Genomic DNA, 25,203 nt, shown 5'->3' with positions numbered 1-25,203 from the left:
ATTCTATAATTGTTACGCGAGAGATACGCAATGGTAAGGGATACTTTCATACCTAAATGCAGATGTCAAATTAGTGAATTATGCAAAGAATGACCTATCATTGATTTAACTTCGTTCATAATAGTCTGTCGTTTGATCCCTCAGAAGAAAAACAATCGTCAGTCTAGTTAGCAATTGAAAATGAGACTATATTAATACAATTTCATTTTTCATATAATTCACTAGTTGGACAGGTCACATTTTTGCATTTGGATATATTAATTACTCTAAATAAATCTCGATATTTCGTGTAGTACAATTTACGACATCGTCACAATATCATTACGAAATAGGCTTTTACATAACAAGAGATGAAAATTTAAGTTTTTGTGTGATTTTGTTTAGCCGAGTCGAAATCGAGGTCAATCAATACACGAAAACAAGACTCCTTTTTTATTCCGATCCAGCGAGCTATGTAATGGATTTTATAGTATACTGTGTATAGTGGGGAAACACCCCATCAAAATTATTCAACCAGTATGTATAATCGAAAATTATTCTTCTCTAATGGAAGAAATATGCAGCGCTCCCACAGTGTCCTACTTTTTCAATATTGGGTAGTGTCGATTTCAATTTTTATTTTTAGAGATTCCGACCTACAGCGATTCACCATCGCACTAGAAATAATAATCAGCAAAAAGTTTTTTTTTTAGAAGTCAATATACGCTTGCACAGCTACTTTAAAAAAAAATTCGAGCTAAACGAGGTATCTGGATTGTGGGTCCGAACAAAAAAAATTTACAGATGCTTTTGCAGAGTTCTCACTCTGTACGGCATCTAGAGGGTCTACTAGAACATACAAAAATAAAAAAAATTTAAAAAAATGTTTTACCGTCGTTTTGGTATAGCACCAAGTTTCACCGAGGTGCAATTTTCAAGAATTTTATAAGTGAAAAAATAATCTCTTTAGGGTGAAATCAAGGATGGTATTGACGTCTACAAGGGTGTTATGAATATTCCCATATCTGATTTAGAAAAAAGCAGCAGGACGAAAGAGCTGATCGTGAACATAAGGACAAAAAAACCGAAGGACGACAAGATAAGGGAAATCGATAAATTGGCAATGTTAAAAGTGGCGGAAAAGTTATTGATCGACAGTAACAAGTGTTTGCTTAAAGCTGTAACCGAGAAAATAAGTGAATTAAGGCATATGCAGTTCTAAAAGCTGCAATCCAGCGAACAAAGGAGAAAATAGAGGAATTGAAAAAACAGAAACCGTCAATAGAAACATAGTTATTTATGCAATCGAGGTGCAAAGTACTTTATTAGGCTGCTTTATGAAGCCTTAGCACACGAGGTTCATTCAGTTATTGCAAACATCCTGCCTCGTTTTCAAGCGAAAATACTATTTTATCTCTATGGATATTTTAGCAATTAAAACCATTTTTCTTTTTTCTTCTTTTTAATCAACTGATAAAATTTCAATACGATTGATTAAACCTAAGAAAAACCGATCGAGAAATTCAGCTACGACTTTCATCATAATCATACGGCACCAATGCTCTCGTCAAACGCCTCCAGAACATTTTTTTCTCTTCTTCGATGTGTAAACCCTCTTTGTCGACTCTGAAGCCATGATTGTCCGTCGTCGATTCACTTTGGGGCCACTTGATGTAAGTCTTCGTTTTCATCAAATAATGCAATGTTTTGGGTCGTTTTCTTGTTGGTATATCTTCGAGCAACACCAGTATGAGTTGGTCGCGATGCGTTTCTAGCAACCTGATTATGAAATAGAAATTTGGTTTTGATCAAAGACAAGTTAGTTACTGAAGTAATTGAAAAAAAAAATTATTGGACGAACCTATGCTGCGCAAGGTGCCTGAAAGACAAAATATTTAATTATCAAAATTCATTGAACTGACGTTACAATCGAATTACATTTCAAACTGGCACCACTGACTCAACAGAAAACTCTGTGAAACCACCAGTAACAAGCATCTGGAGCGATCCATGCACGAAATAATATTCTCCAAAATGCTTAATCCCACCTAACCGACAACAACAAAAACGTTGAATGCCTGATTCACCATTAGTTTATATTAAATCCTTTACCTGAAAATCTCGTTCGTGCAAGCACACCCTGATATCCCGATGATGTTCCACATTAGGAAGGAACTCGTCAATGATCCAATCGCGATTTTGTTCGCAGTAGCTGACGAAAACATCATACGTAAAAGCTTCGTCCTCTTCTTCCTCGCGCGAAACCTGGACGATTTTTTCCTTTCCCAGGTAACTCAAAATCGCCGCATTTTTTATGATCACAAAGAAGTATCGAACATACCACCACTTATAGTAGATGACCAGAAACGAAATGAGAATGAAGACGAATACCGATATGATGATGATCAATTTATTTGAAATGGATTGGATGTCACCGATGCCCAGTGATCGACTTTCGATGCACTCGTCGATTTCACTTAAATTGTGGTATTTATTCGAGGAGGAGTTGATGCATTTGTAGTTGTCTTCAAAGAAGTCAAGCAGCTGAAAAGTGAAATCTAAATCGTCGTCGTCGACCTCGTTCTCGACGTCGGTTGGAGTTTCCTCGTCATCCGTACTCCGTTTGATAATTTTCGGATTTCCTGCTGGTTTCGGTTTGTAAACTTGTAGATTATACTTCACGTTCTTCTTCTTCGTTTTCAAAATGTTTTCGTAGCTGGTGTCTATCGTAGCTAGATAATCGTACAATATGCGCTGGCGAATGTTGTACGAAAATGTTAAATTCTTGTTGAGCATAGCTTCGTAACCACTCGCTACAATGTCACTCAGTGTATCGGCTACGGTTGGCATTTCACTTTCGATATGGCTTGAATTTACCCTGTGGCTATTCTCAATCGCTCGATCAATGAATTCTCTCATTTCACAATTGCAAATGAAATCATTGTTACCTAACGCAAGGTACTTCAGCGAGGAAAAATCGTCATACATAGCGGATGTGATCAAATTAATGTTATTGTTGCGAAGCTTCAACAATCTCAGATTCGGATTATTTTCGAAGACCCGCGAATACCAATTACTCAAATGGTTCGAACTCAAATCCAACATTTCCAGATGTTCCAGACCGTCGAACGTGTTGCGATTGATCTGATTGATGTTGTTTCCCTCCAATTGTAAAATTTTCAAGTTTTTCAATTTGCAAATCAATCCCAGCTTCTTTATCATCGAGTCCTCCATGGACAAAACCTGAAGTGAATGGGATAAATTCGATAAGGATCCACCTTGCGAATAATAGGCCAGAGATGGATTTCCTGATAGGTCCAGTACTTGTAAATTGGAATCCTTAAACATTCCTTCGGGAATATGCGAAATGGTTGTGTAGCATAAGCTCAGCATTCGTAGCGAGGAAGGCATTGCAGTAAATGATGGTGTGCTCAATATAGATACCTTCGAGTGCGATAGGTCGAGGAACAACAAACCTTTCAGATGGCTGAATTGAAAATCGTTATCGAATTTAATGCCCTCGAATGTTTTCGTTAGAGCGCCTCTTGTTAGTGTATTCTCGTCGACGTTGTTGTGCGATAGGTCTAGATGTATTAGATTCGGTATGGTACTGAATACTGTTGTTTCAATCTGGTCAATGTAATTATGAGATAGAAAAAGTTTCTCCAAATTAATTAGTTCTCTAAATGCGTCGTCTTGTAGATGATGAATATTGCACTTTCTCATATCAAGTTCCCTTAACGCATCCATTCTATTGAATAATGTTGGTGAATTGAATACCAAATTTGTTTCCGGCCTTTCCTCATCATCGGAAAAATCGTTTCCTGACAAGGACAGATATTGTAATGTTTCTTGTAACAGACCAAGTGCGTCTTTGGGTATCTCGGTAAGATTGGAGTTTGCAATGGACATAAACACAATGTCTGGTTCTCCCAAAAGCTGCGTGTCTTGTATGTACCGAATTTCATCAGCTAACGCGGTAGAGTTTAACGCAACGAAACCTGAGAAATCCAAAGTCATTTCAGCTGAAATTAGAAATAGAAAACATTGACTGGTTATTGGTATATCGGTTGGTACGATTCTAATTTTGTGTGCTTTGAATGACTCAGTTCATTTTTAGATTGATCGTATTGGACTGAATATATCCGAACCTAAGTACCTATATAGATTTATAACAAAATGCAAGGGAACGCGGACGAATAGCTAACGAGGTAGATGCAACTTTTAATCTGTTACAGACGGCTGTCATCTGATATCGACAACGACAGCAAGAATAAACGACAAGCGCTGACTAATGAGGTCATATACAGCTCTGAAAATCTTCGGTCAAATGAAGTAATAGTTTGAATAGTAAAACTGTTAATATGATTGCCGTCAGTGACAGGGTAATGCTGATCTACCGCACCTTTTTTCAACCAAAATAAAGAATTCGATTTGAGTATAGCATTGGATATTTGAGTTTTTAGGTCTTTTTTCCATAGGAAAAAAAGACCTATCGTGGGCACTTCATCTGTCCGTTCGTCCGTCCGTCCGTCCGTCTGTGTCACATATAAAATGTGATTGATAAAAGTTAAAATTGCAATGCTACTATGAACAAACCAACACCAGGCAAATCAATTATTATTTGTTATCTGGTAACCAATCGCTCATACCAGACATTGCAATTTGAAAGTTTGGTAGTTGTTGGTAGTTGGACCCCCAAAATATTTAGCAGCAGAGATGTTTACCGTTTGAGAGCTACGCACCGAATGACGAAATTATTCTGCCTGCTTGCCTATTTATAACTCAACAATTTGGTAGTTGACTACCACGTTGGTAGGTTTGCAATGCTACTATGAGCAAACCAACACCAGGCAAATCAATTATTATTTGTTATCTGGTAACCAATCGCTCAAAGCAGACATTGCAATTTGAAAGTTTGGTAGTTGTTGGTAGTTGGACCCCCAAAATATTTATCAGCAAAGATGTTTCTTACTCGATAGACGCACACCGACTGACGAAATTATTCGGCCTGCTGGTCTATTTATAAATCGAGTATTTGGTAGTTGACTACCAAAGTGGTAGTTGACTACCAAAGTGGTAGTTGACTACCAAAGTGGTAGTTGACTGACTACCAAAGTGGTAGTTGACTGACTACCAAAGTGGTAGTTGACTACCAAAGTGGTAGTTGACTACCAAAGTGGTAGTTGACTACCAAAGTGGTAGTTGACTACCAAAGTGGTAGTTGACTACCAACATGGTAGTTGACTAATACGGATGTTGTAGATATGTTTACTGTTTGAGAGCTGCACAACGACTGATGAAATTAATCGGCTTGCTTGCCTATTTATAATTCCAAAATTTGGTAGTTGAATACCAAAGTGGTACTTGAATGAGTACCAAGCTAGTAGTAAACAGAAATTGAAAAAAAATGAAAAAAGACCTCACCAGGCTTCAGCCGGTCTATTCTTGTTCCTATTAGCAACGAACGTCTATCCAACTGTTATTGACACCATCGACAAAATCTGTATGTTTAAACAAATGAAGTAAGAGATTTTGAATCAATCTTCTGAAAATACTTAGATCAAGTAAGTGAAGTAAGATGTACAATCATTTTACTGATGTCATGCTTCAAAGCTTTGCATGCTTGCGTGCTTTGCATGCTTGCGTGCTTTGCATGCTTGCGTGCTTTGCATGCTTGCCAAATGACTCGAAACAAGTTAGTAGTGTGCCTGTCTACGCCTCTGTTACCACATTTGCTCTGGCGACTTCAAAATTATTTTCGTCAGAGAGTTAATCCTTTCTTATTATTATCCAGTTCTGATAATGATTATCAAAGCACACTTATAAGTAGACTGAGAGCTTATGCGCATCTGTTGTTGACGGTTGATTTTAGGCACTTTCGCTTGTAACCCGAACGAAGTGAAATTACGTAAAATCTATCTTCAGGAGGCAAACTGTGGTAACCAAGGAAGTAATTTTTATATTTGTTTAAACAACGCACTTCAAGCAAAAGTGACATCTGCCAAATAGAGTACTATTTTGTATGAAAAATGTTTCCAGATTTTCGTATAGTGCCAAAATTTGTTTGATACAGTTTCAGTTTTCTATTTAGAGTACCACTCATGCTTGAAGTGCGTTGGTTTAAATGATAAACAAAAACTTGCTCGTTCGGAGTTTTTTTTGTCGATAAGAGGCAATAATGAATTGCCGAAGAGGAGACACCATGAAATATTGCTGAAGAAATAATTATAGCAAGAGGCTATTTGCTGCTGCTGCTGGCGGAGATGGCAAGTAGAGGTAATTTCCTAGGTGGTAGATTTGTTATTTTCTTGAGCAATAGTAATTGACGTCTATATTAACTGCAGCTCTTGGATGGTAATTTAAATTCTATCAGAAGACTCGCCATCATTGTTGTCTCGTAAATATAATTAATTAATTGAGCGTAATTACAATCAAAAACTCTTGAAATTGAAGCGCAAATACATATAATATATTTCGAGTGGTTTGATTGGGGGATTTTTGAATTTTTTCGATCAGAGAAATTGTTATCTTGATTCTTCGCAATAAACACTCTAAAACAATAACTAAACTATAAAAGCGGTAGTTAAACTGACATCGAATATTACAAAGTCTTTGGACGAGCTTCAAGATGAACGCAAAATTGGTAAGAACATTTGAAAAACTGATTCCGTATCACAAGTTATTTTTATAAATTTTCAACTAGAATAAAGAACTCATTTATATTGTATGGTCCTATTTGCACTTACAACTTAAGTCTTGAATTCCACCTACGAAAAATCCACTCCGTCTTCCCTCCGTTTACACTTTAAACAATAGAAAAGAGGCATGGTTCAGCTAAACGAAGGCAAAACGTAGTGGTTTTTTTGCAAGTGGAAATCAAGTCTAACTCGATTTCTCATCTACAGGTCTTCTTGTTCGTAGTCGTTGCAGTTGCATATTCTTCGGCCGATGAAACGATCGTAAATTCGCCGGCCGAAGAAACGATCGCTCTGAATGCAAAGGCCGCAAGCCCACGTATACGTGATTGCATACAAATTGGTAACTATGATGGCCGTGATTTCAGAGAACATCGCTGTCCTTTGAGATGGTACGTTGCTGGTCTGCAATTTGTAGGACATCAGAATCAGGAATCAGCCTATGTTATAACATGCTGTCAAGATGTATAAATCGAAGTGTAGTGAAAAAATGAAATAAAAACGAAATCTTAGAAATTGAATTTGCAGTGCGAAAATAGTAAGTGACATTTTGTTGTCCCAAGAATTGTCTTGATGGGGTAACCTAATATCCAATTATACATACAATGTACCTATTTCAATAAGTATTTTTGGTAAGTGCTAAGAATAAATTTGCGAAAATAAATTGCGAAAATTTCATTTAGGTCGGAATAAATAGTTTGTATTGAGTCATAGCACTGAAGCAGTCTGTTCTACTGCTTGGTTGCAGATTACTCAGAAAAATTACTCAATACATTCAATCATACGAATGTATTGAGTAATTTTTTTCAATTTCTTGTCACTACTTGTGACAGTAACGACAAACGGCTATCGCAGTATCGTTGGACTTCTGGCAAACCACTCTTCGATATTCAATGTCAAATTTTTTTGTTTGTTGTTGGGTATCTATCGCAACACATTTGTAAGCACTACAAACCTTCATTAATTTTTGTTTACCATACGAAAACCAAAGTTACAATAGTGTCACTCCTTTAGTTACACTTTTGTTCGTAGAAGGGAAACGTTACAATAGTTCCACTTGTAGAAGGAAAGTGGAACTAAAAAAGTGGAGCTATCGCCAATTCCACTTTTTTCTTTTACGAAAAATTTGGAACTAAAAGATGGTGCATGAATTTTATTTACGTTAAAGCGTTTATCAGATATTTAACGATTACAGAAAAGCAGAGAAAAGAGATAGATACCCCTTGAACTTCACCGTAGTTTTCAAAATTTTCTGTTAAACTTTTTACAATTCTCACAAACTTTCCCCAAATTTCTTGATTCTCTTACAATTTCTTAAATTTGACGCTATTCACGTGCATGAAAATAATGCGGTATCCTGGTATCCTAGATGCCGGGAAGTCATCAGGGCGATTTTCTTTTTTTTTACTGTAAAAATTAGACCTCACCGGGAAATATCTATCAGCGGGAAGTGCTCACCGGGAAATTTTCCAATGAGTTTATATCTGTTTTATCAAAGGATGGGCTCGTACATCTTTACAAACATTCTCTTCTACAAATTGACGAGTGAAAATTCATACAGAAGAAAGTCACGAAAAGGTTATAGCATTGTAAAAACTAATGTTAGAATTAAATCTGCACAAAAAGACTACAAAGAGTTTGACAAATAATATTCGCACCACCGGGAAGTTAATTGCGACTCACCGGGAAATTTTTGTCAAAATTTTCGGATACCGGGAACTTTTGACTTTGGTTACCGGGAAGAAAACATTATTTCCATGCACGGCTATTCATTCCACATGCATTACCAACGTTATGACATTTACGTATGTATAAAGCGTAAATCGCAAGTGGAATGAGTAACGTCGATTGGATTGAACACGTAACTTCTTATAATTCTCCAACCGTATGGGGGCTGATCAACGGCCAAAAAATTCGGATAAAAAACTCCAACTTCAAAGATCTTCCACCAGCAACCAGGTGTGGCTCAAGACTGTGTGAGGCCTGTTTTTAGGACTACTGGCAAAGACCTTTCAAACCATGTATATATACATCCCAGAAGAAATTTTGATAGGTGGATTTTCAAAAGAAACCCTCTCTATCACATGGAGTAACGAGAAAATTCAAAAAATGAAAAGCGAGCGGATTGAAACAAGGCCTGGACAAAATCTAAATATTTATTTTGAAGAAACTTGTGCATTTTCAGACCTGTACGAAGTACTAGGGTCTTATAGGTTTACGCATACGTTTGTAACACTTAATTGCTGTTGATTCACGACGTGTGACCTACCTTATACAGACTTGCGCGGTAATGGTCCGAGGATGTTACTAACATCTTTAGATCTGTATAACGCAGGTCGCGCAGGTCACACGTCGTGAATCAACAGCAATTGTAATAATCACAGAGAAGTAATTAGTTATATGTGTGGGGTTTCAGGCATCCCATATGTGGGATATATATTGAGCTATAATACAGGCATATGTAGATATTTTGAGCTCTAGTTATTTATGACATCCAGTGCAAAGTACTTTATTAGGCTCTAGATTTGTAATACACATCGTGAGCCTAATAAAGTATTTTGCACCGTGATTCATACAACACTTTATGCCACAGAGGCATCTAAAGTTTGCAAATTTTGCATATTATGATGCTGAGTGGCATAATAACATATTTATCTGTAAATATGGCGTTATATAGCTTTATAGTTTATATTGGAATTTATTAAATTTAACTTCGTACGGGCTGTCGATATTGCCTCCGGCGATTTATTTGTACATGATAACAAGGAAAAGAGCGATTTCAAATGGCTCATAGCTTTTCAGCAAAGCAGATAATGAAGTGAGAGAGATGAAGAGTTCCATATTAAAAGAGTTTTGATACGGATAGGTGTTTCGTATGGGTCGGCGTGAGCTTATGTTTTAATTATTTGCTTCCTCAATGTCAACATTTCTTTCGATATTGTCTTTGAATTTTGGCTTGGTAATTTATTTTTGTGTACTCAGGTGTTTTAAGTTAATTCTAGTTTTCGTCTTTAGGCAAATGATATGGAAATGTTGAATGTACGCAATATATAAGTAGGATGAAAATGTGATTGCGCGTCAAACTTAAATAATTTTTTGGTTGTTTCATTTGTGAATTAGTACCTACATCATGAATTGGATCACTTGTCTTCCTTTCCTCGTTGGATGTTTGAGCATTCCCTTAGGTGAGAATTATTATTTCAGTCTCTAAATATCAAACTTTTAACAATTCAGGCCGAAATTCAGCAGCCGAATGCCCAATTTTCATCTTATATCTTTAACTTCATTTATAACCTTTCTGATGAAAATTTGAACATTCATCGATGTGCAAGTGAGATAAACCATTTAAAATTTCGATTTACTGTAGATGCCATTCAACCAATTGACAATTACGTTGAAGGTACATTGGATTATGGTAAGAAAATCAGAGATGTCCTAGTTTATCGATAACAAATTAAATAATTTTTGTGGAATGTCCTATCAAGTTCCAATCAATCGAAATTTTACTAGTCCACCGCACAGACGTGCGAAAAGAGCCGCATCGACTGGCCCTGCCGTAGTTGAGTTGGTAATCGTAACGGATAAAGAATTTGGGGACATTTTTCAACAAGATTATTTCAAAATTTTGAATTATTTGACTGCGTTCTTGTGGGACGTAAACATGAGATACAAAACGCTGTTGAACACAGACATCTCATTCCGACTCAATGGACTGTTAACACAGACAGTAAGACAATATTGTTGAAAATGTACACCGATCAATTTTTATCAAAGTGTAACTAATTCCATTCAGACCAAAGAATCGCAACCATTCATAGAAAATTCGAGAAGAAGTAGTGATGGAAAACTGGTATTCGGAGATGCTTTGGAATCGTTTAGTAAATGGATGTATGCTAGGGTGGGTACAAAAGTAGAAGTGGAAAGAAATGAAGAAAAGAAATTAAGAAAAAATTCAACAGCGAGACTGGCTGCTTAAATTTGATATGGCTCTTCTCATCACTAACACACCTGCTGAAAGGTTAGGTGGTTTGGCAAATTTCGGAGGAGCTTGTTACCAAGATGCAGCGAATGGCAAAGACTTTGGTACAGTAGTTATTACAGATAGTGGCGCTTTTACCGGTGTACCAGCCGCAGCTCATGAGATGGCCCATAAGTTAGCCACCATAGAAGATGCTTTTGACTTTCTTGAACAATATTTTTTTTTGTAGTTTAAAAGCTCCTCATGACGACGAAGTTGATTGTCCCTATGGTTTTATTATGAGTGGAGATTTAGGACAGGACGGAGACAGCAGATATTTCTTTAGCAAATGTACTGATGCCGCTATAAGTGCGTTTATCAAGTAAGTTTATCTGAAAAATGCAATGGAAAGTAAATATTCGTTTTACTTCGTTACTTCAAACAGCTCCCCCAATGGTGATTGCCTTAAAAGGTACGATGGCTATGAAACCACTCCAATGGACAGAAACTTTTCCACTCCGAAAGCCGGGCCTATGCTAGATATGTGTAGAGCATCTTTAGGTCCGACCACTTCGATTGATGAGGCAAGAGTTCGGTTTTTCTTTTGTTCGTCCCCATTACTAACTGACTCATCACAATTTCTAGTCTTCTACATCTAATTATTGTAAGAATGTGCAGTGCATATACAACGGTCATGATCTACCAAGGGTACCAGTTGAAAATATTCAATGTGGTAACAGTGGTAGATGTTTTAGAGGTAGGAAATAGGGTTTCTTCATCGATAAACTTTAATTGGCCATTTTGATGTTCACACATAGGTAAATGTCGACCCGAAAGCAAATTATTAAAGAACGAAGCAAGTGGTTTTTGCATGAACACGGACAATCGTTTGTTCGGTTACATGGTTCCTGCTAGAATGTTTCAGTGTCCATCTGCAAAGTAACTTACCACTTTTTGTGTGACTTCATTCGTCAACAATTAATGTTTTTGATATTTTCAAGAGACAAAACACCACTCGAAACAATAGAAATTAAAACTGCCCAATCTGGACAAAAATTGTTGGCAACACCGTTCCTGTATAACGATAACCAAGAATCTGGTGATCGATGCTTTTGGACGGGACAGAACGAAGGCGACATGTTATGGACTGACAGATGTGGTAGTAACACCAATCCTTGGCACTACTGGGATCTGAAAACGATTGACGGGAATCCGGATAGGTTTCAGTTAGTCCACAGTGTTACGGGAAGATGTGCTCGTGTAATGTCGAATGCAAGTGACTCCTATATTTACTCGACTCAATGTGGTACAGACAGCAGTATGGTTTGGAGTTGGACAGACGGAGTATAAGAAATGTAATGAAAGATAAGTGTTGGCTGATGGATGTTAGTATACATAGTGGACGTATAAAAGTGTTATCAGAATGCTTTTTTCCGGACATACTTCTTCGCCCATGTTCGTTTACATATGGTGCGTATGTTAACTAACATAAAACACGTATGCTTGCTCAGTGAGCAATGCTCACGCATCCGAAATTAAAACATTTTCCTAGACTTTTTTTAATTTTTTTTTTGTTTCTGGCAAAAATTTTAATTGACTTGAGCTGGGTTTGAACTGGGAACCTCGATATCTCCGAGCGGCTCTCCAACCAATGTCGCCATTAGGTCATGTTTGGTTTGAAGTTTTAAAGCGTTGTTGGTACAAAAGTCTGTTCACGTAGTGCAAGTATGCCTTCGTGGTTTCTTCAACTAAGACACAGGTTCCTGGTGGCGACTGAAAGGTCTATATGAGTCAAATGATGACGTGAAAGAAACAGCAAACACGAGAAGTGATCGTCCCAAACTGATAAATCTAAAGCCTTCGTGGTGGTAACATACGTGCGCCTCGTTAATATACGTGGCTTAGGTTGGATAAAAGGCAACATGATAAATACGTAATTAACGTAAGATAAATGCAAGTCGGATATGCTGAAAAAAACAGGCACCGATTTTCCTTGTGGCTTGTATGAGCTCTGATTCGATTTTGAAATGAAATAAATTTACAGACATTTTAGTACGTATCTCTTAGGATATTTTCTTCAATGTTTCTCAACTGATATAACGATCTTTTTAACGTTGCGGCTTTAGCAACGGACTATTCGCACATACCTAGATCTCGTAGGTGTTAGGACCATCGAGAGTAAGAACAGCAAAGACAGAAACGGAAAGCCAGATCAAACAGGGTATAGATGGAAGGTTGATGTACATAACATCGAAAGATACTGTTTCGGCCTCAGGTTGTAATAGTGGCCCTAGGTCAGCGTGGTCTGACCATCATCAGTTGCTTCCTATTACACCTTTTAGCAAGACAGTGTGTACTAACGCATTTGAACTAGTAAAGCGTTGTAAAGACGATTTTGACTGGTCTGTCACGTGCAGGTTCGATCGATAGGAATGAAGATTAGGGACCAATAAAGCAGACAAGACACGGTCGGGAGATACAATCAGCCTCATAACACGTCAATCTCACTCACATTATCCCACTTCCTTCTTAGACGATACATCACAAAACTTTACCTTGAAAATTTGACTTTGGTTTTGTGAATCCTCAACGAACGAAACGGCGCGAGACTCGGCGGATGCAATCAGCAAAACTTTCAGACGATTCGTTTCCCAATTGCTTCAGATCGAGCGAGCTTTCCAACGTAATGATAGATTGTGAGCAGATAGTCCTTCGAATTTTAGGTCATTTAACGGAGGAACGAATTGAATGTAGAATCGTTATATCAGTTAACCTGTCCCAGACGGCAAGCATATTACAAGTTTGACTATCTGATCTATTACTTCATTTGATCGAAGATTTTCAGAGATTTATTTCGGAAATCTTTTACTTCATTTGTTTTGAACATGCTTTTTGCTGTATAAGACCTCTTTAGTCAGAGCGTGTCGTTAATTATTGCTGTCGTTGTCGGTAACAGATGACAGCCGTCTGTAACAGGTTAAGTTTCTGAAATTTTCTCAACTATTAAAGAGAATTGCGAAAATATTATTCTAAAAAGTATGATCTGATATAACCGCAACACTCTTACAGCATATATGAAAGAGTGGTATATATGCGACAAAGTTGAATATTCGTGGCACAAAAAAAACCTGTGTTGGTATGCCTGATTTTGAGATAGTGTTGTATGGGGACAATCTAGCCTTATCTAGCGTGTAGCTTCATTTAACTATGAAATTTAACAAAGAACACTAGCTAAAAATCAGTGTGGCCAACTGAGTTTTTTGGCCTATGTCTCTCATTATGAATGGTCCCTAAGCGTTTATCAGATATTTAACGATTACAGAAAAGCAGAGAAAAGAGATAGATACCCCTTGAACTTCACCGTAGTTTTCAAAATTTTCTGTTAAACTTTTTACAATTCTCACAAACTTTCCCCAAATTTCTTGATTCTCTTACAATTTCTTAAATTTGACGCTATTCACGTGCATGAAAATAATGCGGTATCCTGGTATCCTAGATGCCGGGAAGTCATCAGGGCGATTTTCTTTTTTTTTACTGTAAAAATTAGACCTCACCGGGAAATATCTATCAGCGGGAAGTGCTCACCGGGAAATTTTCCAATGAGTTTATATCTGTTTTATCAAAGGATGGGCTCGTACATCTTTACAAACATTCTCTTCTACAAATTGACGAGTGAAAATTCATACAGAAGAAAGTCACGAAAAGGTTATAGCATTGTAAAAACTAATGTTAGAATTAAATCTGCACAAAAAGACTACAAAGAGTTTGACAAATAATATTCGCACCACCGGGAAGTTAATTGCGACTCACCGGGAAATTTTTGTCAAAATTTTCGGATACCGGGAACTTTTGACTTTGGTTACCGGGAAGAAAACATTATTTCCATGCACGGCTATTCATTCCACATGCATTACCAACGTTATGACATTTACGTATGTATAAAGCGTAAATCGCAAGTGGAATGAGTAACGTCGATTGGATTGAACACGTAACTTCTTATAATTCTCCAACCGTATGGGGGCTGATCAACGGCCAAAAAATTCGGATAAAAAACTCCAACTTCAAAGATCTTCCACCAGCAACCAGGTGTGGCTCAAGACTGTGTGAGGCCTGTTTTTAGGACTACTGGCAAAGACCTTTCAAACCATGTATATATACATCCCAGAAGAAATTTTGATAGGTGGATTTTCAAAAGAAACCCTCTCTATCACATGGAGTAACGAGAAAATTCAAAAAATGAAAAGCGAGCGGATTGAAACAAGGCCTGGACAAAATCTAAATATTTATTTTGAAGAAACTTGTGCATTTTCAGACCTGTACGAAGTACTAGGGTCTTATAGGTTTACGCATACGTTTGTAACACTTAATTGCTGTTGATTCACGACGTGTGACCTACCTTATACAGACTTGCGCGGTAATGGTCCGAGGATGTTACTAACATCTTTAGATCTGTATAACGCAGGTCGCGCAGGTCACACGTCGTGAATCAACAGCAATTGTAATAATCACAGAGAAGTAATTAGTTATATGTGTGGGGTTTCAGGCATCCCATATGTGGGATATATATTGAGCTATAATACAGGCATATGTAGATATTTTGAGCTCTAGTTATTTATGACATCCAGTGCAAAGTACTTTATTAGGCTCTAGATTTGTAATACACATCGTGAGCCTAATAAAGTATTTTGCACCGTGATTCATACAACACTTTATGCCACAGAGGCATCTAAAGTTTGCAAATTTTGCATATTATGATGCTGAGTGGCATAATAACATATTTATCTGTAAATATGGCGTTATATAGCTTTATAGTTTATATTGGAATTTATTAAATTTAACTTCGTACGGGCTGTCGATATTGCCTCCGGCGATTTATTTGTACATGATAACAAGGAAAAGAGCGATTTCAAATGGCTCATAGCTTTTCAGCAAAGCAGATAATGAAGTGAGAGAGATGAAGAGTTCCATATTAAAAGAGTTTTGATACGGATAGGTGTTTCGTATGGGTCGGCGTGAGCTTATGTTTTAATTATTTGCTTCCTCAATGTCAACATTTCTTTCGATATTGTCTTTGAATTTTGGCTTGGTAATTTATTTTTGTGTACTCAGGTGTTTTAAGTTAATTCTAGTTTTCGTCTTTAGGCAAATGATATGGAAATGTTGAATGTACGCAATATATAAGTAGGATGAAAATGTGATTGCGCGTCAAACTTAAATAATTTTTTGGTTGTTTCATTTGTGAATTAGTACCTACATCATGAATTGGATCACTTGTCTTCCTTTCCTCGTTGGATGTTTGAGCATTCCCTTAGGTGAGAATTATTATTTCAGTCTCTAAATATCAAACTTTTAACAATTCAGGCCGAAATTCAGCAGCCGAATGCCCAATTTTCATCTTATATCTTTAACTTCATTTATAACCTTTCTGATGAAAATTTGAACATTCATCGATGTGCAAGTGAGATAAACCATTTAAAATTTCGATTTACTGTAGATGCCATTCAACCAATTGACAATTACGTTGAAGGTACATTGGATTATGGTAAGAAAATCAGAGATGTCCTAGTTTATCGATAACAAATTAAATAATTTTTGTGGAATGTCCTATCAAGTTCCAATCAATCGAAATTTTACTAGTCCACCGCACAGACGTGCGAAAAGAGCCGCATCGACTGGCCCTGCCGTAGTTGAGTTGGTAATCGTAACGGATAAAGAATTTGGGGACATTTTTCAACAAGATTATTTCAAAATTTTGAATTATTTGACTGCGTTCTTGTGGGACGTAAACATGAGATACAAAACGCTGTTGAACACAGACATCTCATTCCGACTCAATGGACTGTTAACACAGACAGTAAGACAATATTGTTGAAAATGTACACCGATCAATTTTTATCAAAGTGTAACTAATTCCATTCAGACCAAAGAATCGCAACCATTCATAGAAAATTCGAGAAGAAGTAGTGATGGAAAACTGGTATTCGGAGATGCTTTGGAATCGTTTAGTAAATGGATGTATGCTAGGGTGGGTACAAAAGTAGAAGTGGAAAGAAATGAAGAAAAGAAATTAAGAAAAAATTCAACAGCGAGACTGGCTGCTTAAATTTGATATGGCTCTTCTCATCACTAACACACCTGCTGAAAGGTTAGGTGGTTTGGCAAATTTCGGAGGAGCTTGTTACCAAGATGCAGCGAATGGCAAAGACTTTGGTACAGTAGTTATTACAGATAGTGGCGCTTTTACCGGTGTACCAGCCGCAGCTCATGAGATGGCCCATAAGTTAGCCACCATAGAAGATGCTTTTGACTTTCTTGAACAATATTTTTTTTTGTAGTTTAAAAGCTCCTCATGACGACGAAGTTGATTGTCCCTATGGTTTTATTATGAGTGGAGATTTAGGACAGGACGGAGACAGCAGATATTTCTTTAGCAAATGTACTGATGCCGCTATAAGTGCGTTTATCAAGTAAGTTTATCTGAAAAATGCAATGGAAAGTAAATATTCGTTTTACTTCGTTACTTCAAACAGCTCCCCCAATGGTGATTGCCTTAAAAGGTACGATGGCTATGAAACCACTCCAATGGACAGAAACTTTTCCACTCCGAAAGCCGGGCCTATGCTAGATATGTGTAGAGCATCTTTAGGTCCGACCACTTCGATTGATGAGGCAAGAGTTCGGTTTTTCTTTTGTTCGTCCCCATTACTAACTGACTCATCACAATTTCTAGTCTTCTACATCTAATTATTGTAAGAATGTGCAGTGCATATACAACGGTCATGATCTACCAAGGGTACCAGTTGAAAATATTCAATGTGGTAACAGTGGTAGATGTTTTAGAGGTAGGAAATAGGGTTTCTTCATCGATAAACTTTAATTGGCCATTTTGATGTTCACACATAGGTAAATGTCGACCCGAAAGCAAATTATTAAAGAACGAAGCAAGTGGTTTTTGCATGAACACGGACAATCGTTTGTTCGGTTACATGGTTCCTGCTAGAATGTTTCAGTGTCCATCTGCAAAGTAACTTACCACTTTTTGTGTGACTTCATTCGTCAACAATTAATGTTTTTGATATTTTCAAGAGACAAAACACCACTCGAAACAATAGAAATTAAAACTGCCCAATCTGGACAAAAATTGTTGGCAACACCGTTCCTGTATAACGATAACCAAGAATCTGGTGATCGATGCTTTTGGACGGGACAGAACGAAGGCGACATGTTATGGACTGACAGATGTGGTAGTAACACCAATCCTTGGCACTACTGGGATCTGAAAACGATTGACGGGAATCCGGATAGGTTTCAGTTAGTCCACAGTGTTACGGGAAGATGTGCTCGTGTAATGTCGAATGCAAGTGACTCCTATATTTACTCGACTCAATGTGGTACAGACAGCAGTATGGTTTGGAGTTGGACAGACGGAGTATAAGAAATGTAATGAAAGATAAGTGTTGGCTGATGGATGTTAGTATACATAGTGGACGTATAAAAGTGTTATCAGAATGCTTTTTTCCGGACATACTTCTTCGCCCATGTTCGTTTACATATGGTGCGTATGTTAACTAACATAAAACACGTATGCTTGCTCAGTGAGCAATGCTCACGCATCCGAAATTAAAACATTTTCCTAGACTTTTTTTAATTTTTTTTTTGTTTCTGGCAAAAATTTTAATTGACTTGAGCTGGGTTTGAACTGGGAACCTCGATATCTCCGAGCGGCTCTCCAACCAATGTCGCCATTAGGTCATGTTTGGTTTGAAGTTTTAAAGCGTTGTTGGTACAAAAGTCTGTTCACGTAGTGCAAGTATGCCTTCGTGGTTTCTTCAACTAAGACACAGGTTCCTGGTGGCGACTGAAAGGTCTATATGAGTCAAATGATGACGTGAAAGAAACAGCAAACACGAGAAGTGATCGTCCCAAACTGATAAATCTAAAGCCTTCGTGGTGGTAACATACGTGCGCCTCGTTAATATACGTGGCTTAGGTTGGATAAAAGGCAACATGATAAATACGTAATTAACGTAAGATAAATGCAAGTCGGATATGCTGAAAAAAACAGGCACCGATTTTCCTTGTGGCTTGTATGAGCTCTGATTCGATTTTGAAATGAAATAAATTTACAGACATTTTAGTACGTATCTCTTAGGATATTTTCTTCAATGTTTCTCAACTGATATAACGATCTTTTTAACGTTGCGGCTTTAGCAACGGACTATTCGCACATACCTAGATCTCGTAGGTGTTAGGACCATCGAGAGTAAGAACAGCAAAGACAGAAACGGAAAGCCAGATCAAACAGGGTATAGATGGAAGGTTGATGTACATAACATCGAAAGATACTGTTTCGGCCTCAGGTTGTAATAGTGGCCCTAGGTCAGCGTGGTCTGACCATCATCAGTTGCCAAACATAGACGAATGGAAAAACAAAGGGAAAATTTATGCGAAGAAAAACTGAGTACCATGGAGAAGGAATTGAAACAAATGGAAACATCATTGGAGGCGATACAAAAAACAATTAACAACATAAAGCTGGACATTAAATCGAAGACCAACAACAGAGGTTTCACGATGTGGTCCAAACGTATAGAAGGCATTTCCAAACGGTTCAAGATAATGTACTCTGATGAATGCAATAGCTTGTACAATCATGCCTATAAGTTGTTTAAAACCAATAAGAACACTTGGGACTACATTCTGAACGACATGCACGAAACACTGGTTGAAGGCTTTAACGAAGGCGATCTGACGAATTTATTTTCATTGAAGACCGAAAGTACGAATACAGAGAAGACTTTAAAACGTTCCATGGATAACAATGGAGGCCCCAGTTCAATATGTCAAGAATTTAAAAAGCTCAAGAAAAATGAAGGAAAAGAAAATTTGAATGGAAACAACAAAAAAACTAAAGAAAAAGAAAAAGAAAATTCGTCTAAAAATTCGTATAAAAATAATGGAAACGAGAATCCATCTACCCGGAAGATGAAAGAATATCGAAAAATAGGTGATCCATTGGTAAACAAGGCTTTAGCGACGATAACTAACAATGTTGACGAAGTTGGAACAGTGGACATGGAAGGTTTCGAAGAATTTGTTGGTAGATTCATGGCATCGCAGTCATAGTTCTGATTCTCCATCGCTATGCTGTTTTCTCCAAATTTGCAGTTTTTCGTACCGGTTGTAATCAGAATTGAATTAATATTAGGGTGGTATAAGGCGGCAAAATCTACACTAAAAATGGGTAGGTCAATGTAATTGGAATAAAGCAAGCTTTTATAACAAGTAAAAGTCTTTTGAAATCGCACTGATCAAAGGCGTTTATGCTTTTGAAAGTCTAAAAAGAAGAAAAAAGAAAAAAGAAATAAGGAAGTGAAGACCTGAAAAGTCGGAGCCGAAAAATCTCAAATCTGAAGCCGTGTTAACGTGAAGTTCAAAGTAAGACGAAGAATTTCTACATTCAATTCGTTCCTCCGTTAAATGACCTAAAATTCGAAGGACTATCTGCTCACAATCTATCATTACGTTGGAAAGCTCGCTCGATCTGAAGCAATTGGGAAACGAATCGTCTGAAAGTTTTGCTGATTGCATCCGCCGAGTCTCGCGCCGTTTCGTTCGTTGAGGATTCACAAAACCAAAGTCAAATTTTCAAGGTAAAGTTTTGTGATGTATCGTCTAAGAAGGAAGTGGGATAATGTGAGTGAGATTGACGTGTTATGAGGCTGATTGTATCTCCCGACCGTGTCTTGTCTGCTTTATTGGTCCCTAATCTTCATTCCTATCGATCGAACCTGCACGTGACAGACCAGTCAAAATCGTCTTTACAACGCTTTACTGGTTCAAATGCGTTAGTACACACTGTCTTGCTAAAAGGTGTAATAGGAAGCAACTGATGATGGTCAGACCACGCTGACCTAGGGCCACTATTACAACCTGAGGCCGAAACAGTATCTTTCGATGTTATGTACATCAACCTTCCATCTATACCCTGTTTGATCTGGCTTTCCGTTTCTGTCTTTGCTGTTCTTACTCTCGATGGTCCTAACACCTACGAGATCTAGGTATGTGCGAATAGTCCGTTGCTAAAGCCGCAACGTTAAAAAGATCGTTATATCAGTTAACCTGTCCCAGACGGCAAGCATATTACAAGTTTGACTATCTGATCTATTACTTCATTTGATCGAAGATTTTCAGAGATTTATTTCGGAAATCTTTTACTTCATTTGTTTTGAACATGCTTTTTGCTGTATAAGACCTCTTTAGTCAGAGCGTGTCGTTAATTATTGCTGTCGTTGTCGGTAACAGATGACAGCCGTCTGTAACAGGTTAAGTTTCTGAAATTTTCTCAACTATTAAAGAGAATTGCGAAAATATTATTCTAAAAAGTATGATCTGATATAACCGCAACACTCTTACAGCATATATGAAAGAGTGGTATATATGCGACAAAGTTGAATATTCGTGGCACAAAAAAAACCTGTGTTGGTATGCCTGATTTTGAGATAGTGTTGTATGGGGACAATCTAGCCTTATCTAGCGTGTAGCTTCATTTAACTATGAAATTTAACAAAGAACACTAGCTAAAAATCAGTGTGGCCAACTGAGTTTTTTGGCCTATGTCTCTCATTCATATATGCTTCAAGCACCAGAATATTTTTTTTCACTGACAAATGCCACAAAATAAACTGCATGTATCCGCCTCAAATTTTAGCATATTAGGGTTGTATACGCAGGCCTCTTATTTCATTCAGCTCTGGTGCTTGTATTGGTTTAAAGTGAGTTGATATTAGTGATGATGTCGAGGTGTGGATAAACAGAAAAAACAAGTTTCGATACAAAGAAAAACAAATTTTAAGACAAGAAAAAACAAAAACTAAGAAGAAAAAAACAAAGAACAAGAATAGACCGACTAAAGCCTAGGGATGTCTTTTTTCTATTTCTCAATTTTTTTCTGGAGCTGCCAACTACCAAATACGTGAGTTATAAATAGGCAAGCAAGAAGAATAGTCTTATCCGTCGATATCCAGCTGTTGAACAGTCAACATTTCCACCAACTTTGTACCAGTTTCGTAGTCAACTACCAATTTGGTATTCAACTACCAAATTATCGAATTATAAATAGGCAAGCATCCTAAATAACTTCATCAATCGGTGTGCACTGCACACTGTGCAGCACTCAAACAACAAGCATCTCTATCAGCATGGTAGTCAACTACCAAAAATTTAAGCTTTAAATAGGCAAGCGGTTAAAGAATAATTAAGTTCCAAACAAAACATTTTTATATTTTATTTCGATTCCGAACGTTATTTGAAGTATTTCTGCATTATATCATGCATCGAAATTTTGCATAATTAATTTTTAATTCAGTAAAGTAACGTGAAAATTTAAGAAAATAAGCGAAGTCAGAAACCTACTTCAACATGCGTGCATAGCGTGCCATCTTTTTATTCAGTCGAAATTGCGAAAATTTACTTGTGAAAGAATCGGGATATTTAGCAAAGATGTAAACAAAATGTCCTTCTTCATTTGGCAAATGACCCTTCCACGGTTCCCCTCAACCGAAATAAAGTTTTATTTTTGGGTACCCAAAAAATGAGTCTTGATATGGATGAAGGGACCCCTAAGGACTATAAAACAGGTTTCCTTCACTCCAGATCTGCTGATCTCCCCATAGTAAAATTTTCAAAATTCGTTTTTTGGAGGCATCTATGGTAGGTTTTTAATTTTTTTTACCTTATATTAAGATCCCTGAGCTCAGAAACAACTCAGGGAGTCCGTCAATGAATTTTATGAAAGAAACTTTCTTTTAAAAATGAGTCATTCATAGCCGCAACACTAATTTTTTGAACACAAAATCAGCTTTATAAAAAAAACTAAAAACATTTTTGTTATACTCTAGAATGATTTTTTGCTCATAATAATGCTCTAAATCGAAATAAAATCGTTGTTTGGAACTCAATTTCGTCAGTCGGTGCGCAGTTCTCGAATAGTGAACATCTCTGCAGAAAATTACGTTTCGTAGCCAAAAAGTGTCCCGGGCATTTCGTAAACGATCGTTATACATTAGTATTACTCTTTTAGTTCCACTTTTGTTCGTAAAAGCGAAAAAGTGGAACTATTTTAACGCCGCATATATACACTTGTAAAATGAACGTGGAACTATTGTAAACGATTGTAACGCTGCATATATTCGTTGTAAAGATAATAATTCCACTGTTTCCTTTCACGAAAAAAGTGGAATTAAAAGAGTGGTACTACTGTAACGCTGGTCGGAAAGTCCAACAAATTGATTTACGACTGAACTTTTCGATTCGCAGTGTCATTAAATTCATTAATTTCGATGGTTTTCTGTAGTCACTAACCTCACCTCCAGACGTATTGCGCCAAACCAAAATTATATAGTCATCAACAACTCACTTCATTGTTTTACGTAAATATTGATAACAACGAAGTGTAATTGCGATAGGAAAATCAACTATAAGTAAAATCTTGATAGCAGTGCCTACAATAAAACTCATTACTTTATTGCAAATCTAAAGACATCAGGGTAATAGAATATGTAGTCAAAATGCGAGATTTCGAATATAACATTCGACCGCTGAGTGTATTGGTGTTTTTTGCCGAACAAATACAACCAATCGAATCGACATCACTTTTGTTTGAAAAAAAGATTAATTGATAAGACGAAAACAACATTAGGTTCATATCTTCCGGAGACATTTTTTGTTGCCATCTCGCTCATTCCCACATCACACACACACATTCAATGAGTAAAAGAGCGAACACGAACAGTAAAACTATTTTCAAATTTATTACCCATATCCTCCGGCAGAGACAATGATCCGTTCTCATAAATCCACCATGACAGATACAGGTCGGCCGAGCCCAGCACACACGGATCATGGTTCGAGGGATGGACTTCGATTGGAGCCTGTTTAGACTGATCCTCGACAATTGTCAATAACTCATCACTGTCACTACTAACACTTTTCGGTTTTTTGGTCGTTGGTTTAGTTGTCGGGGGTGGATATCTATGTGCTGCTGTTGTTGGAGCAGGAACTCGGTATGGTGGACTAGTTGTTTTTCTCCAACTTTCAACGAATTTCGACACTAGAAGCAACACCAATAATCCATACACTAATTTAACGCATTTACGGCTAAGTTCCGTTGACATACTTCTGTAAGACTGTCCCGACGCGTGATGTAACAGTCACTTTTGAACATCCTGAACGAATGAACGGTTTAATAAGAAAGGATTTTTGCGAAAATTACAATTATTTTCAACATCTCTTGTTATGAGCACAAAATAAAAAATTGAAAAATTAATCAGTCGCAGAATGTTATCACCTTAGACTGAATTTGATAACTTTTGCCAAATTAATAAGCGAACTTTAAAACGAATTCGACACTCCAATTATTATTTCCATTGTCTTGAAGTGTTTGTTAGATATCGATTCGCTTTATATGTGTATATGAGATAATCAAATTGTTTATGAGATATTACCGTAGGCATACTCGCAATTGGCCGATAAAATGATATGTAGGCATAACAGAACACCATCTGACATTGTCTCTATTTCCTTGATTTGATAGTATACTCGTGTTGGAAACTTGATAAATTTTCAGGTACGTTAGGCTAGGCGAAGAAAAAACTAAAACAAAATTGATAGTTCCGATCTTGTTGCACATTATATACCGTCGGAGATTTAAAAAAAAAAAATATTTTTTTGGTCCATCTAAATTCACAAGAAGGAACGTGACAAATTTTATGAAAAATCTTCTCGACAATTCTTAGAGTCATGCTCAAACTCCTACCGTCCATTTTTCTTACCGTGTACCCCATTACGAAGCGAAAATCATTCAAATATTTATCGAATTACCTCACGCATGGTCTTATTCTCACATATGTCTGCTGAAAGTCCATTCACAAAAAAAAACCAACTCGTTTTCTCAATGAATTTCAGATGGTATTTCCCGAAGTGTTTCCAGTCGTAAAATGAATCCACACGCTCATTAATTACCCATTGTAAATTTTATCGATAACAACGCAAACGTCTACGTATGTCAGTTCGTCAGTTGTCAATAACTACCTGCAAGAATCTACCAACAACTTATCTTAATGCTTAATCTTTAATTTATTAAAGATTGAGCTGTCCTGGGTGTCATTGTTTTTAATATAAATAAATAAAGAAAACAGACACTCGATGGGGAGTTGAGAGAGAAGATAGAATAGACGAGTTTTAGAGGAGAGACATGGAAGATCCTTCGAGGTACTTGACCTACATATTTAAAAAAAATAAAACGGAACGGAAGGAAGATATTTTTTAGAGAAATTTTTCTGAGTTCTATAGAAAACTCGTCGCATTTGAGTCACAATTTAACTCACTTCACAAGCTCTACATTTCAATAATGTTCCATACTCTTATTGTCCGCCTCTCCTTTAGTCTAGACGATTGAATTACGAAGTGGGAAATACCGATGAACACATTTTTGTATTGAAATTTTTTCACACTCACACTCACTTCAAAATTATTGGCGAATTTATGTCTTTGGTTGTTTTTCCTAAA

General features: G+C 37.0%; 3 protein-coding genes across 3 annotated transcripts; 2 read left to right on the top strand and 1 right to left on the bottom strand.

Annotated features, from left to right (window-relative positions):
• Window positions 1-1,431: 1,431 nt before the first annotated feature.
• Window positions 1,432-23,932, bottom strand: LOC119072456 (toll-like receptor 3). The gene is made up of 5 exons (XM_037177680.1): window positions 23,453-23,932; window positions 2,092-4,004; window positions 1,918-2,027; window positions 1,841-1,858; window positions 1,432-1,758 (listed from the first exon to the last, which is right to left on the bottom strand). Exons 1-5 carry the CDS (start codon window positions 23,808-23,810, stop codon window positions 1,503-1,505), a joined length of 2,655 nt encoding a protein of 884 aa, XP_037033575.1. The 5' UTR covers window positions 23,811-23,932; the 3' UTR covers window positions 1,432-1,502.
• Window positions 9,767-12,193, top strand: LOC119072460 (A disintegrin and metalloproteinase with thrombospondin motifs 9-like). Its single transcript, XM_037177683.1, has 10 exons — window positions 9,767-9,862; window positions 10,045-10,092; window positions 10,163-10,404; window positions 10,471-10,575; window positions 10,637-10,830; window positions 10,886-11,017; window positions 11,081-11,219; window positions 11,281-11,392; window positions 11,454-11,574; window positions 11,637-12,193. The coding sequence occupies exons 1-10, from the start codon at window positions 9,808-9,810 to the stop codon at window positions 11,983-11,985; spliced, it is 1,497 nt and encodes a 498-aa protein (XP_037033578.1). The 5' UTR covers window positions 9,767-9,807; the 3' UTR covers window positions 11,986-12,193.
• On the top strand, window positions 15,852-18,278 carry LOC119072461 (A disintegrin and metalloproteinase with thrombospondin motifs 9-like). Its single transcript, XM_037177685.1, has 10 exons — window positions 15,852-15,947; window positions 16,130-16,177; window positions 16,248-16,489; window positions 16,556-16,660; window positions 16,722-16,915; window positions 16,971-17,102; window positions 17,166-17,304; window positions 17,366-17,477; window positions 17,539-17,659; window positions 17,722-18,278. The coding sequence occupies exons 1-10, from the start codon at window positions 15,893-15,895 to the stop codon at window positions 18,068-18,070; spliced, it is 1,497 nt and encodes a 498-aa protein (XP_037033580.1). The 5' UTR covers window positions 15,852-15,892; the 3' UTR covers window positions 18,071-18,278.
• Window positions 23,933-25,203: the final 1,271 nt, after the last annotated feature.

This window comes from Bradysia coprophila (genome assembly GCF_014529535.1).
Source record: "Bradysia coprophila strain Holo2 chromosome IV unlocalized genomic scaffold, BU_Bcop_v1 contig_81, whole genome shotgun sequence".
Taxonomy (NCBI): domain Eukaryota; kingdom Metazoa; phylum Arthropoda; class Insecta; order Diptera; family Sciaridae; genus Bradysia; species Bradysia coprophila.
The sequence above is the reverse complement of the archived record's forward strand: the minus strand, read 5'-3'. Positions and strand labels throughout refer to the sequence as shown.